Below are 15,366 nucleotides of genomic sequence, written 5' to 3' on the forward strand. Positions count from 1 at the left end.
TGTGTGTTGGTATAATAGATAGATAGAAATATACAAAAGAGAAACATACACCATATAAAAGAAAAACTGAAATCTCTGTTGAAATAATTATAGGAGTAAAAGTCCATCTATTATCTGTAGCCGCTGATCCTGTACAGGGTCACAGGCAACCTGGAGCCCATCCCAGCTGACTATGGGCGAGAGGCAGGGTACACCTTGGACAAGTCGCCAGGTCATCCATCACAGGGGTGACACAACCAACCATTCACATCTACAGTCAATTTAGAGCCACCAATTAACCTAACCTGCATGTCTTTGGACTGTGGGGGAAACCGGAGCACCCGGAGGAAACCCACATAGACACGGGGAGAACATGCAAACTCCACACAGAAAGGCCCTCGTCGGCCCCTGGGCTCGAACCCAGGACCTTCTTGCTGTGAGGTGACAGTGCTAACCACTACACCACCGTGCTGCTAGTAAAAGACCCGTTCAAAAAATATATATATATGATCAGAGACTGAACTGGAAAAGAAAAAAAAACAATAACAGTGAAGGGGAGCACTATAAAGATATGTAAGGAATGGGGGTAAAGGTGAGAAAATAAGAGGCGGTAATGGGGGGGGGGAGTCAGGAGATACTTTTCTTGGCGCAAATTTGATCAGATACGACGGTTTAACACATAAGCCAAATACATGTGATGCGAGTGGTAAGATGGTGGTCCAGATTCTATAGAGAGCTCAGTGCTCTAAACACCATTGGCTGAAACACTAGGCTGAGTCCTGAATGTTCTTAACAGATAGTGTAGTACAGACAGCGTAGAAGCCCTTCATGTCACACCCTAAGTAGTGCACAAGGATAGGAAGTACGTTATTGTTTGGTACACAGCCACTCATTTACCTGACACTCTACCTGGAGTAAGTTTTAAGCAGCTGTTTCGACAGAGAAACAATGGCCCTTTCTGTGTTTTCGGTTTTGTGGCGGTTTTTGAGTGAATACACGACTGGTACACCGAATAAACTCAAAGTAATAGATGCGTATTTGCTGTACGTGTTACTGACAGGAGCTTTCGAGTTCCTGTATTGCTTGCTGGTAGGGACCTTCCCATTCAACAGCTTTCTGTCAGGCTTCATTTCCTGTGTTGGATCGTTTATTCTTGCAGGTGAGTTCAGTGGGTGTACTGGTCTGTAAAAATGTTAACTTTTTTTAAAAAATCAAGATAAATCAATTACAATCAGATCAGTCGAACCTAACCAAGTGTTTTTCTTGTTGTTTATACTTCATATTTCTCTTCCTCTTCCTTATAGTATGCCTGCGCATCCAGGTCAATCCACAGAATAAGAGACACTTTGTGCTTGTATCACCGGAAAGGGCATTTGCTGACTTCCTGTTTGCACACACCATCCTCCATCTCGTGGTGGTCAATTATATTGGCTGAATGAAGATCACCTTCTCACCTGGTGCTACTTTTTGCAGGTATATAGCTGTGATCAAGATGCAATGTGCATCTATATACGCTTACTGACTGTAGTGTGTGCGTTAACCATCCAGGCCGGCTCTGCAGGTTTAAATTCCAACCGGGGGTGGAGTTGGAACTGATCCAGCTCCTCCTGCCTGGGAGGAGTCAAGCCACAAATCCAAGGGCTGGTCCCAGACCTTCTCCAGCTCCTCAGACCGATCCACCTGGGTGGGGCCGAGCTATTAGCCCAAGGGGGTGGGGCCGAGCCATTAGCCCAAGAGGGTGGACACAACCTGCTGTGTTTCACTGAAAATGTGTTGTTTCATATTCTAGAGTGCTGTCTGGGTTAAAGGTTATGGGTTTTGCGGATGGGAGGATTTCAAATCAGACCTGGCTCCGTCCCCTGGATTATTAGCTCAGCATAAGGGGTGTTCACACGTCAACTTTTACTCCGGTGTAGCACCGGGGCTGCCCCGGTAAAGTGTTCACACGGTACAAAGTTATACCGGTGTAGCCCCTGAAAGCTGCTTAAACCGGTGCAAATCTAACCCTGCTCGGGAGGTGGTTTAAGAAATTTACTCCGGAGTAAATGCTAGTTTGCTGGGCAGCACCGATATAAAATGGGACGTCTGAACGCTACAGGGGTAGACTCGCTACGCGTGAGGAGAGTTGATTACATACGGGCATTGCATTAAGACCCGGTCCCACTGCACTTATGGATGCAAAGAGGATGTAAAACGTAAAAAAATCTTTGCCATCTGTTGGAAAACGCTATGCATCCGTTGTGTACTCATTGCATACGTGCTTCATACGCTCTATCCATCGAGCATCCGTCCACTGTGATGTCATCCGCGCAAAAAGTTTTGAGCTGCACAAAACTTTTAGAACGGATGAACTTTCCGCCGTGTACGATGTAAATCCGCGACATATACGAGCAACAAACGTTCTATGTCCGTTATCATCCGTTAAACGTCTGCTGTATCCTCTCTGCATCCTCTGGGCATCCTCGCAACTCACATCCGCTGCAGCTGAAAACGGAAAGAGGGAGGAAAGATAAGGTACATGAAACGTCTATTCATCGTTAGTAGCACGGAAATAGAAAGGATGTAAGCGTATGCATCTCGTATATAAAGTATTCAAAACGGACAAAGCGTTTATATCTGGGATGTATCTCGTATATTTAGGATGTCTGGAGTATGTCTAGAGTATGTAGAAGGACACCTAGCGCAGTGAACGGTCTGCATCCGATATACATCCGCGCAACATCCCCTTTGTTTCCGTTAGGCGTACGTGATGCAGCCCCTTCATCTGCTATGCATCCGCTCTTTCTGCTATGCGTCCGCTTCTCAGTTATCACCGGTAACCCCTTCGGAGCTGTCATCCACTTCCATCCGCTAGGCTTCCTATGAACATGCGTTTAACATCCCCGCTATATACTACCCACGTCCGTTCTTTTCCGTTCTGTTTTCGCCAATTTTGTCCATTTCTGGAGCGGATGAAAACGGATAGAGCCACCCCCGAAATTTTGCTCGTCCACTGTGTCCTTTTTGCATACGTTTTGTGTCCATCGGCCAGTGGGACCGGGCCTTAATTTGCATCCTGGTATTTTGCGCTTCCAAAATGGCGAATATCAACAACAACAGAACTGCGTATCTTCATCCACGTTGTTTTCCTGGTGCTTGGTGATGCCATGACAACCGGGAAAAGGAAGTACATTTTCACGCATGCGCATATTTCATTTCCGCATTATTACTATCGTATAGCACGGTCGCAAAAACTGCCGTGTGAACGCAAGTGGGGCTGCACCGGTGCCAACACGCTTCTCTCTAGTAAGCAGGTTTGTGACATGTGAACGCTCCACAAAATTTACACTGGTGTAAGATATATCGCAACCAGTGCTGTATTAAGCCAATGCGGTGCCCCTGGGCACTATACCTCAAGTGCCCCCACCACCACCACCCTGCGCGCACGCATTCAGTAACCTCCTGCACACACTCACAAACCTTGCCCTTTGCTGTCAAAAATAGTAGCATATACATAAACAATAGTATACATAAACAAGGTCATTCTTCCTCAATCACAATGTATTAAGTAGGCTACATCAGCCCATCAAATTCACTGAAAACAACCAACGATATGCATGTAGGCATACTGAAATGTCTTATTCAAAAATGAGCAGCATATATTTGTATGTCTCAATAAAAACCTTCAAAGCATCCATACTCTATTCTATCCATATTGAAATGTCTCAAGCAGGGCCATCTCCCTCACTAGCATCGCTGATTTCACTAGCTTCGGCTTCAGCGCTGGTAGTGACAGCAGTTGTCGATGTTTTTATAAAAAAAAAACCGATCTAACACTGGAACATTTTTAATTGCAGCTACACGCCTGGAGTCTCATCTCATCTCATTATCTCTAGCCGCTTTATCCTGTTCTACAGGGTCGCAGGCAAGCTGGAGCCTATCCCAGCTGACTATGGGCGAAAGGCAGGGTACACCCTGGACAAGTCGCCAGGTCATCACAGGGCTGACACATAGACACAGACAACCATTCACACTCACATTCACACCTACGGTCAATTTAGAGTCACCAGTTAACCTAACCTGCATGTCTTTGGACTGTGGGGGAAACCGGAGCACCCGGAGGAAACCCACGCGGACACGGGGAGAACATGCAAACTCCGCACAGAAAGGCCCTCGCCGGCCATGGGGCTCGAACCCAGGACCTTCTTGCTGTGAGGCGACAGCGCTAACCACTACACCACCGTGCCGCCTCGCCTGGAGTCTCTCTTTTTTAAATTTTCTCTTCGCACAACCACTCAATTGATGTCTGTTCATTTTTCATTTCTACCGCGGTTTTTAAAAAATTGATACATTTCACCGTAGGTGGACTGGCTCAACTGACAGGTTGAGGAAAGGGGGGTTAATGGTCACATAGGCCACTCTTGCTCAGAATTATGATTATTGTTGTTGTTCTTATGAAATTAGTGTTCATAATGAATTATATATGACTATTTAACAATGTCAAGTGTATAACCATTTTAAGTGTACAAACATTCAGGAAAAATATTTTTTAAAGTTTCTGTCATGTGGTGCCCCCCCACTGGCTGTGAGTGGTTAGTGCCCCTGGGCACTGTGCCGCAGGCCCATATAGTTAATCCGGCCTTGATCGCAACAAAATACATCGGTGCAGCATCGATGCAAATATGTGCCGTGTGAACACCGCTATAGAGGGCCAAGATGAATTGAAACTGCTAGAATCAGATACGACACCTGACTTGCTTGGTTGGAACGACAACCTGAAACTGCTATGTTTATAAAAAATATTTTGAATACATTTTAAGAACAATCCTAATTGAAAAAAGTGACTTATGATGCGTTTAACTGATGGAATAGCTACTGAGTGGATACTGTATACTCTTGCTAATCAGCATCAGTCTGTTCTTATTGGTCTTTTGACTGGTGTGAACCTACTTGGATAAACTTTGATGATTTATGGCTTGCCTGATCCGAAAAGTAAAAAAGGAAGTGGTTTTACAGGTTATGTATTCAGTGATCTGTCTTTTTAGTGATATATGTATATAACTGTTTCCTGAAAATCACTGTAATTCAAGATGATTTTGTGCAATGATGCTTGAGATACTCAGCCCATATTAAAAGCAAAACAAGTGTTGCCAGGCAAAACAAACCTCACCCGGTAGCACTTATGATGAATATGAAGGAAGATATCGCGAAAAAAAATAGGTACCCTATGGGTACATGTGGCTACTGCTCATCTCATCTCATTATCTCTAGCCGCTTTATCCTGTTCTACAGGGTCGCAGGCAAGCTGGAGCCTATCCCAGCTGACTACGGGCGAAAGGCGGGGTACACCCTGGACAAGTCGCCAGGTCATCACAGGGCTGACACATAGACACAGACAACCATTCACACTTACATTCACACCTACGGTCAATTTAGAGTCACCAGTTAACCTAACCTGCATGTCTTTGGACTGTGGGGGAAACCGGAGCACCCAGAGGAAACCCACGCGGACAACATGCAAACTCCGCACAGAAAGGCCCTCGCCGGCCATGGGGCTCGAACCCGGACCTTCTTGCTGTGAGGCAACAGCGCTAACCACTACACCACCGTGCCGCCGTGGCTACTGCTTATAAATAAAATTGTTTTCTAATACCACGTTCATGCAGTAAATATAGCATATATATATTTACTCGGAGTCAGTAGCCACAAAAATGAAGCGTAATCCAAACATGAACAATTTAAAAATCACAGAAGTAAAATATACCAAGTAAACCTCCGAACTGAGGCTGACATACACACGCTGTCGCCATGACCCAAACTCTTATTTCCCAGAAATGGCTCGGCGCTAGAGCTCAGTGGAACGCGCTTTCCCTCTGTAATAAGCATAAACATGTCTGAAAGTGATTTCTTTCGAGTAGTCCATTTATTTCAAATGGTGAACTGAATTGTTTGCTCACCGGCCATTTTAATCGGAACACATGCATGTGCATGCACAGTGCGCGACTGTTACACTCTTACATTCTTACAGCACAGTGATGTAATGGTTAGCGCCTCTAATATGAGGCAGTAGCCACATCAAAAACGATTTTGACCTTTTTGGTGACCTTGACCAGATGACCCTCAAAATGTTGGAGGTTCTATTTGAGACCAATGCCCATCTATCCTGAAAGTTTCATGAAGATTGATCCAGTCGTTTTCCTGTAATATTGTTAACAAAAGAAACAAAGAAACCCGACCGAAAACAAAACCTCGCCTGCTGGTGGACTCCGTCCCGGGCGAAGTAACAAAAAAAACCTCCAAATACATTTTGTGCATATATAATAACATGGATAGTCTAGTTGATAGATAAACAATAAGTTTTGCAGTGATTAAAAAAAAAATCTCTTTTAATAAATGTATCTTTCGTGTTGAAGGTGGGGGAGAATCCTACAAAACCACGAGCTGGGAATTTGTAATGCTAATAGATTGAAGTCAAGATGTTCTGCTGACTCTCTCTGAACAGGAGTCAAACACGAGAATACAGTATATTTCATCACTGTCTTTTACTCTTTTCCTCCTCACTGTTTTTTTTTTTTTTTACTCCAATGTACTTGGTCTTGTATTGTTGTTGTATAAAAAAATCGTTTGATTTATTTGAACCTAACAAATAGTAAGCAGGGCGGCACGGTGGTGTAGTGGTTAGCGCTGTCGCCTCACAGCAAGAAGGTCCTGGGTTCGAGCCCCGGGGCCGGCGAGGGCCCCTCTGTGCGGAGTTTGCATGCTCTCCCCGTGTCCGCGTGGGTTTCCCCCACAGTCCAAAGACATGCAGGTTAGGTTAACTGGTGACTCTAAATTGACCGTAGGTGTGAATGCGAGTGTGAATGGTTGTCTGTGTCTATGTGTCAGCCCTGTGATGACCTGGCGACTTGTCCAGGGTGTACCCCGCCTTTCGCCCATAGTCAGCTGGGATAGGCTCCAGCTTGCCTGCGACCCTGTAGAAGGATAAAGCGGCTACAGATAATGAGATGAGAAATAGTAAGCAAGAAAAGCAGCAATTGGGGGGAGAAAAAAAAAACAACAACCCTGTTCTAACTAACCTGAAGCTGATTATCTGTTCCAGGTGTGGAGATGAAATTTGGAGGCCTTACTGACCAACAGCTGTCTACAAGTGACACCTCAAGCCATGAAAATGCACATTTTAATGTTTAATATTGTTGTTGTTACTGTTCTGTGCTTGTTCATCTCAGGAATACAGTTTTCTACCTTTTTTAAAAAGCTGTTTACAATGACTAAATGAGGAATAAAGGGATAATAAAACCACGAGTCATCTTTACAGTGGTGCTTGTAAGTTTGTGAACCCTTTAGAATTTTCTATATTTCTGCATAAATATGACCTAAAACATCATCAGATTTTCACACAAGTCCTAAAAGTAGATAAAGAGAACCCAGTTAAACAAATGAGACAAAAATATTATACTTGGTCATTTATTTATTGAGGAAAATGATCCAATATTACATATCTGTGAGTGGCAAAAGTATGTGAACCTCTAAGATTAGCAGTTAATTTGAAGGTAAAATTAGAGTCAGGTCTTTTCAATCAATCAGGTGTGAGTGGGCACCCTGTTTTATTTAAAGAACAGGGATCTATCAAAGTCTGATCTTCACAACACATGTTTGTGGAAGTGTATCATGGCACGAACAAAGGAGATTTCTGAGAATCTCAGAAAAAGCATTGTTGATGCTCATCAGGCTGGAAAAGGTTACAAAACCATCTCTAAAGAGTTTGGACTCCACCAATCAACAGTCAGACAGATTGTGTACAAATGGAAGAAATTCAAGACCATTGTTACCCTCCCCAGGAGTGGTCGACCAACAAAGATCACTCCAAGAGCAAGGTGTGTAATAGTCGGTGAGGTCACAAAGGACCCCAGGGTAACTTCTAAGCAACTGAAGGCCTCTCTCACATTGGCTAATGTTAATGTTCATGAGTCCACCATCAGGAGAACACTGAACAACAATGGTGTGGCATGGCAGGGTTGCAAGGAGAAAGCCACTGCTCTCCAAAAAGAACATTGCTGCTCGTCTGCAGTTTGCTAAAGATCACGTGGACAAGCCAGAAGGCTATTGGAAAAATGTTCTGTGGACGGATGAGACCAAAATGGTACTTTTTTGTGAAACATGGTGGTGGTAGTATCACGGTTTGGGCCTGTTTTGCTGCATCTGGGCCAGGACGGCTTGTCATCATTGATGGAACAAGGAATTCTGAATTATGCCAGAGAATTCTAAAGGAAAATGTCAGGACATCTGTCCATGAACTGAATCTCAGGGTGGGTCATGCAGGAAGACAACGACCCTAAGCACACAAGTAATTCTACCAAAGAATGGTTAAAGAAGAATAAAGTTAATGTTTTGGAATGGCCAAGTCAAAGTCTTGACCTTAATCTAATCGAAATGTTGTGGAAGGACCTGAAGTGAGCAGTTCATGTAAGGAAACTCACCAACATCTCAGAGTTGAAGCTGTTCTGTACGGAGGAATGGGCTAAAATTCCTCCAAGCCAGTGTGCAGGACTGATCAACAGTTACCGGAAATGTTTAATTGCAGTTATTGCTGCACAAGGGGGTCACACCAGATACTGAAAGCAAAGGTTCACATACTTTTGCCACTCACAGATCTGTAATATTGGATCATTTTCCTCAATAAATAAATGACCAAGTATAATATTTTTGTCTTATTTGTTTAACTAGGTTCTCTTTATCTACTTTTAGGACTTGTGTGAAAATCTGATGATGCTTTAGGTCATATTTATGCAGAAATATAGAAAATTCTAAAGGGTTCACAAACTTTCAAGCACCACTGTAAATGTTTTGGTGTATGTAGCTTTGTGTGTTGAACTGACTGGTCAAAAGATGTTGGTTAATTTTCTGTAATGGCAGCTCTGACTGCAGTCGGAAATCATATTACATTGACATTTATTGTACAAGGAACCCTACAATGCCACAAGTAGTCCAAAGTCTTAAAGCGATTAACCAGGACATTTTGAAATTATAGGGTTATGAAATGTCATCGTTATACATTAATACAAGATGTCCTAGATGGAAAAAAATTAAGCGGACTTTGGCTTGAAGAAAACATGTTAAAGTTGTAACATCAGTCCATTGTGTCATTTCCCCGGGTGTGGCCGTACTGGATTAGCCACGTACATGGATGGATGTATTAGGAGATGAAAATGAGGGTGGTGCTGTGTGACGTAGGATTCCACACGTCGTCTTCATTCCGTCCTGGATCCAAAACGTTTAGCCGAGTGGCTTCATAAGGTAAAGTGAGAAAACTTTACTCCTGGAAAAGGGAGCAAATTGTGCAGTGAGCATTTTATAGAAGATTGTGGATTTGTGGAGGACTTGTATGAAAAAAAAATCACTGGGAAGAAGTGAGACACGAGGCAGAAACGACAGCTGAAGCCAGACGCGATCCCAACTTTGTTTCAGCACAAAACTCTGACAGCATACCATGTCATGCATCAAAAGGATGGAAGATAATCTCATCTCATTATCTCTAGCCGCTTTATCCTGTTCTACAGGGTCGCAGGCAAGCTGGAGCCCCCTATGAAGGTAGGATAGTGCCATATATCCGAAGAAGAGCAGACTATGATTTGCACTTGTAAAACCCGTAATTCGCAACTTGTGAATGCGCATCTCAGAGTTTGTAAGTGTAACTTCAGATCCACACATCTGCAAAAAGCAAACTGCCAAGCATATTTCACAACTTGTGAAAGCGCATCTTCGAATTTGCACTTGTAACTTCAGATCTGCAAAGCTGCACAACAGGATTTGCATGTGCAGGTTCCTATTTGGGGGCGGCACGGTGGTGTAGTGGTTAGCGCTGTCGCCTCACAGCAAGAAGGTCTGGGTTCGAGCCCCGTGGCCGGCGAGGGCCTTTCTGTGTGGAGTTTGCATGTTCTCCCCGTGTCCGCGTGGGTTTCCTCCGGGTGCTCCGGTTTCCCCCACAGTCCAAAGACATGCAGGTTAGGTTAACTGGTGACTCTAAATTGACCGTAGGTGTGAATGTGAGTGTGAATGGTTGTCTGTGTCTATGTGTCAGCCCTGTGATGACCTGGCGACTTGTCCAGGGTGTACCCCGCCTTTCGCCCGTAGTCAGCTGGGATAGGCTCCAGCTTGCCTGCGACCCTGTAGAAGGATAAAGCGGCTAGAGATAATGAGATGAGATGAGATGAGATGAGATGAGGTTCCTATTTGCTCGCTCAGTTGCGTCATCCTTCTCACGTGATTTTTGGCACGATTCACTCGGATGGAGATTTGAAGGAAACGATTTGCGCGCAGAGACCAGGAATGCCTGTTCTACCACTTTTGTCCAGGAGGTGGCAGTGTGGTTATTGGCCATGCAAAGTCGTATATAGGGATAATATCTCAATAAACGGCTCTGTGGCCATGAATCTTGGTCTGCGCCACGGCGCCACGAAAGCATGGAGGGAAGAGGTGTTCAACAACGTGTAAGTAACATTATGGTTTAAATGTCTTATAGTTAACTAACTCTGTAATATACACGGTTAGTGAAATTATCCTATTTGAGGTAATGTGCACGTAAAAGCAGCCTTGAAGAATGAGGTAATTAGGCTATCTTGACAGGCTAAGTTGGCTAACTATATTGTAATACACGTGTAGTAACATTTACAGTTAGCGAAATTATCCTCATAGAGCAAATGTGCGAGCGATACAGCTTGAAGAGTATAGGTAGTTATCCTGAGAAGCTACGTTAGCTAACTGTATATAATTGTGCTTGTAACATACGTGTAGTAGGCTAACGTTTCACAGCAGTGGCGAGCTGACCATCAGGAGCATCGTGACGATTCCCACATATGTCGATGGGCAACATTAGATTGCGAATATCCAAGTTAGCTAATCAGTCCCTCCAGGATTGCGTTGGCCTTTTTGTGATTTTTGCGGCCTAAAATATCTTGTTTCGCGGCACCCTTTAAAAATGCAGTGAATGTTGTAATGTGTATAGGCATACGGGAGCAAGTGAAAGTTTAACGCTACGTTCACACTGCAAGGCTTAATGCTCAATTCCGATTTTTTTGTGAAATCCGATTTTTTTGTGAGGTCGTTCACATTAACAAATATATGCGACTTGTATGTGATCCTCAGTATGAACGAAAAGCGACCTAAAAGTGTTCCGCATGCGCACTGCAGGATACGACGACGTCACACGCAGTGAGCATGGCCAGTGTTTACGGAAGTAAAACCGCCCGGTTGTGGTATGACTCATCCAATCTAGCTTGAATAGCTGCATCCCCCCAAATGGAAATCAGCTCCCTAACCTCTGCGTCCTTCCATTGAGAAGATTCAGAACCTTCACAGCCCGAAGCGTCCCTCGCATTGATGTCATGCGCAGGGGCGCAGATACGTTTTTTGAACTGGGGGGGACAAAAAACTGGGGGGGACAAAGCTGCCAGCAAACCAACCCCAACCCCGATATGCCTGTCAAACTTGTTGTTAGTAACCATAGCAACCAAGCTCGAGCTCGCAACCTGTGCAGTCTGCGCAGCTCAACCAACCGAATATCAGTCTTTGTTTTGTTTTATGTGAGTTGTTGCAACTATGTATACACTGCCGTGCACCTCAATAAACCGAATGGTAATTAGTCTTTTGATTTTTCCGTGAGGTTTGCCTTATGCAAAGAAAGACAGCATAGACGTTTTTTCCTCCCTATAAGTAGGGGGGACCGAACGAGGTGAATTTAAATATGACGAGTCCCACCCTCTATCTGCGCCCGTGATTATGCGCCATGTTGTTGTAACTTTTTTGAGAGACCCGCCGCCTACTTCAGCGCAGAATAGTGACGTTTGTGGCTTGTTGATGACGTGTAAGTCGGATGAATGCGACCTGGCGGTTCAGACTGAAGTCGCATATGAAAAGAGCGGATAGGAATCGGAATTAGCACCACATATCCAAACGGCCTGGGTCGGATTTGAAAAAATCGGATCTGTGTCGTTCATATTGTCAATAAAAGATCGGATACAGGTCACATATGGGCGAAAAGATCGGATTTGAGTCACTTCAGCCTGCAGTGTGAACGTAGCCTAAGTATGTGGAAACATTTAAATTCCGTCAGTCATTACGTTTTTCACGTTTCTTTTCCAAACAGGTCAATATACGGGATGCAGCACAGAACTGCAGGCTGAAGTGACTCAAATCCGATCTTTTCGCCCATATGTGACCTGTATCCGATCTTTTATTGACAATATGAACGACACAGATCTGATTTTTTCAAATCCGACCCAGGCCGTTTGGATATGTGGTCCTAATTCCGATTCCTGTCCACTCTTTTCATATGCGACTTCAGTCTGAACCGCCAGGTCGCATTCATCCGACTTACACATCATCAACAAGCCACAAACGTCACTATTCTGCGCTGAAGTAGGCGGCGGGTCTCTCAAAAAAAGTTACAACAACATGGCGTATAATCACGGGCGCAGATAGAGGGTGGGACTCGTCCCACCCAGATTTAAATTCACCTCGCTCGGTCCCCCCCACTTATAGGGAGGAAAAAACGTCTATGCTCTCTTTCTTTGCATAAGGCAAACCTCACGGAAAAATCAAAAGACTAATTACCATTCGGTTTATTGAGGTGCACAGCAGTGTATACATAGTTGCAACAACTCACATAAAACAAAACAAAGACTGATATTCGGTTGGTTGAGCTGTGCAGACTGCACAGGTTGCGAGCTCGAGCTTGGTTGCTATGGTTACTAACAACAAGTTTGACAGGCATATCGGGGTTGGGGTTGGTTTGCTGGCAGCTTTGTCCCCCCCAGTTCAAAAAACGTATCTGCGCCCCTGCGCATGACATCAATGCGAGGGACGCTTCGGGCTGTGAAGGTTCTGAATCTTCTCAATGGAAGGACGCAGAGGTTAGGGAGCTGATTTCCATTTGGGGGGATGCAGCTATTCAAGCTAGATTGGATGAGTCATACCACAACCGGGCGGTTTTACTTCTGTAAACACTGGCCATGCTCACTGCGTGTGACGTCGTCGTATCCTGCAGTGCGCATGCGAAACACTTTTAGGTCGCTTTTCGTTCATACTGAGGATCACATACAAGTCGCATATATTTGTTAATGTGAACGACCTCACAAAAAAATCGGATTTCACAAAAAAATCGGAATTGAGCATTAAGCCTTGCAGTGTGAACGTAGCGTCTGTCTTGCAACCTATTGTCCAGCAATTGCCAGATGAACCTGTGGGAACATCTCAACCGCAAAGTAACCTAACTGCAGGGCAACAGCCTACAGTTCATCAGGAAATGACCAGGTTTGACCTTTGAAAACCATATTAACCAAAATAAACTGTTCAACAAATGAGGAGGAAATAAACACCATCCACTTTGTGCACATGCACCTGTCCCTATCTTGTAATACTCAGTGGTAATATTTGTGGCATTGGTAATTGCTGACCTTGTATTTTTGACTTGTGCTTTTCTGATACTAACTCAGCTGAACTTTGAATACTCAAATTTACACCCTTGATATTTCATCATGTGAAAGTTGTCACAGTCAGTAAAATGGGAGCTGCAGTGCTTCAACACATGAATTGAATAGAAATATCAATGACTATACTACAGCTGCAAAAAATGGTTTCTTAAGTCAACAAAATGACTGAATGTCTTTTTTTTTTTCAGGTCATTTTTCAGGTCATTTCAGGTCAATGCTTGCATTGTTTCTGTTTTTACAGCTTGATGGAACATCAGAGCTATCAGAACAAGAGAAAGCGCGTGTTCAGAATTTGGCCTTTGCATGGGACCTTCCCAGAGTAACTGAAAATAACCAAAGATGGTTATGTGAAAAAATGCTTCCTCATTCTGTGAGTCTTACTTTGCAGTTACTGTATTACTAGAGAGCAGTACTGTAGATGGAGCAAAAGATTCAATGTGCACTTAGTCTAGGCATTTAACACTTGTGCCTCAATTACAGATTTTTTCCCGTTAGGGTTCCTTGGGGAGAAATCTGTCCACATAAAAAGACTGCCATAACAGATAACGAGTTTATTTTTAACCAACATTAGTCCTGTTAACATGTATAAAATATAAATTAATTTTCAGGATTTCAATTCTATTTTAAATGTGTGTTTCATATGGGTTTTTAATGGAAAAAATAAAATTATTCACAATCACAACATTTAGCAACAGCATTTATTAAGTGATGTTCCGTTTCATGGCCATGTCGATAGCTAATTCCTGGAACCTTATTTTATACAAGACGTTATCCATGGACCAAGGACACTGCATTCCTAACATAAAAACATTTCTCATTTTTAAAGGTCATTGGACGCACCACCAGACAAGTGAAGCAACTGCGCAAGGGTCTAAAAGAGACTCATCTCATGACAGAAAAACCTGATGTGGTACCCTTAATTTTTCCAAGGGAGAAGGATGCCTCATTGACTTCAGAGGTAAAACAAAAATGCTTAAGTGCCAAGTGCATAGCCTTTAAGGGGAACTGTGGTTGATCTCAGATCTAACTCTAACCTTCTGAAAATGTTTCAAGGCCATTCTACGTGTAATTACCTGGCCCAGTGCTACAGATGACGACTCTGAAGATGAATGTCCAGTCGAAACTACAAGTCGCATAACAGGATACCTTCGTGAATTTATTGAGAATGGTAGGTGACCAGTTATTTGTAACGTCTAAAGAATATTTTCTATATTTTACTTTGTCATGTAAACATGCTGTGTCAGTTAATGTCTGACTGTTCTCGGTTTACGTCCATGTCCACTCATAATCAGTATTAAGTGTCTTAGTATTAGTATCTTATACCATCCATATACATGCTGCAGCTAATACTGATTATGACTGGACATGGATGTAAACAGAGACCACCCAACTTCAGTTTGTTCAAGAATCCATCATTTTGTAAAGTATGGTCAACAGACATCTGGTCTTTCACCTGCAGCATCCAGCAATGACCGGAAAGAACTGCTGCGTTTTTGGACTGGATGGGAGGTCTTGCCCCATGAACTCATTGTCGCGATGACTTCATCAAAGTACCCAAGAGCAGCAACTTGTTTTGAAACACTCCGTCTTCCCACTCATTACACTGATTTCAGGCAGTTTCAAAAGGACCTAGAGGCGTGCATCAAAACAAGCAACACTGGATTTGGGCTCATATAACAAGTGACACAGGCATAAAGTTATTTTGATTGACTTTCTACAGTATATGCAACCTTTCATGTAATTTCATTCAATTTTTTTAAGGTTTAGGTTCTTTGGAATGACTGTTTTTGTCTTTGTAGAAGCACTGCCTGTTAAGTGTGTCAACATCTAAAAAGTGAAGAAGGGAAAAAAAACATTAAAAGCACTGTAAAACATCAGCATGTTTATTTATTTAAGTAACAAAAGTGGACATTAACATTGT

At 43.4% G+C, this 15,366-nt stretch overlaps 2 protein-coding genes across 6 annotated transcripts; both read left to right on the forward strand.

The window, feature by feature from the left end:
- Nucleotides 1-845: 845 nt before the first annotated feature.
- On the forward strand, nt 846-7,257 carry LOC132871267 (dolichyl-diphosphooligosaccharide--protein glycosyltransferase subunit dad1-like). The gene is made up of 3 exons (XM_060905388.1): nt 846-1,138; nt 1,284-1,452; nt 7,058-7,257. Exons 1-2 carry the CDS (start codon nt 928-930, stop codon nt 1,412-1,414), a joined length of 342 nt encoding a protein of 113 aa, XP_060761371.1. The 5' UTR covers nt 846-927; the 3' UTR covers nt 1,415-1,452; nt 7,058-7,257.
- Nucleotides 7,258-8,773: 1,516 nt separating this feature from the next.
- On the forward strand, nt 8,774-15,305 carry LOC132871827 (uncharacterized). 5 transcript variants are annotated; one of them, XM_060906363.1, is made up of 6 exons: nt 8,774-9,777; nt 10,181-10,445; nt 13,687-13,815; nt 14,272-14,403; nt 14,499-14,613; nt 14,905-15,305. In XM_060906363.1, the coding sequence occupies exons 2-6, from the start codon at nt 10,419-10,421 to the stop codon at nt 15,120-15,122; spliced, it is 621 nt and encodes a 206-aa protein (XP_060762346.1). In that variant the 5' UTR covers nt 8,774-9,777; nt 10,181-10,418; the 3' UTR covers nt 15,123-15,305. The 5 variants fall into 5 exon arrangements, with proteins under 5 accessions (XP_060762346.1, XP_060762345.1, XP_060762348.1 ...); XM_060906362.1 differs by lacking the exon at nt 8,774-9,777 and having other exon boundaries at nt 10,128-10,445; XM_060906364.1 differs by lacking the exons at nt 8,774-9,777; nt 10,181-10,445 and adding an exon at nt 12,508-13,266 and having other exon boundaries at nt 13,634-13,815.
- The last annotated feature ends 61 nt before the right edge of the window (nt 15,306-15,366 follow it).

This window comes from Neoarius graeffei, chromosome 23 (genome assembly GCF_027579695.1).
Source record: "Neoarius graeffei isolate fNeoGra1 chromosome 23, fNeoGra1.pri, whole genome shotgun sequence".
NCBI classification, from domain to species: domain Eukaryota; kingdom Metazoa; phylum Chordata; class Actinopteri; order Siluriformes; family Ariidae; genus Neoarius; species Neoarius graeffei.

Excerpts from the sequence above, each read along its gene's own strand:
- LOC132871267 (XM_060905388.1), top strand. The coding sequence starts at position 928 with ATGGCCCTTTCTGTGTTTTCGGTTTTGTGGCGGTTTTTGAGTGAATAC. Across the intron at positions 1,139-1,283 it reads TGGATCGTTTATTCTTGCAG|TATGCCTGCGCATCCAGGTC; the intron begins GTGAGTTCAGTG and ends TCTTCCTTATAG.
- LOC132871827 (XM_060906361.1), top strand. The coding sequence starts at position 13,615 with ATGTCTTTTTTTTTTTCAGGTCATTTTTCAGGTCATTTCAGGTCAATG. Across the intron at positions 14,404-14,498 it reads ATGCCTCATTGACTTCAGAG|GCCATTCTACGTGTAATTAC; the intron begins GTAAAACAAAAA and ends AAATGTTTCAAG. Across the intron at positions 14,614-14,904 it reads TCGTGAATTTATTGAGAATG|CATCCAGCAATGACCGGAAA; the intron begins GTAGGTGACCAG and ends TTTCACCTGCAG.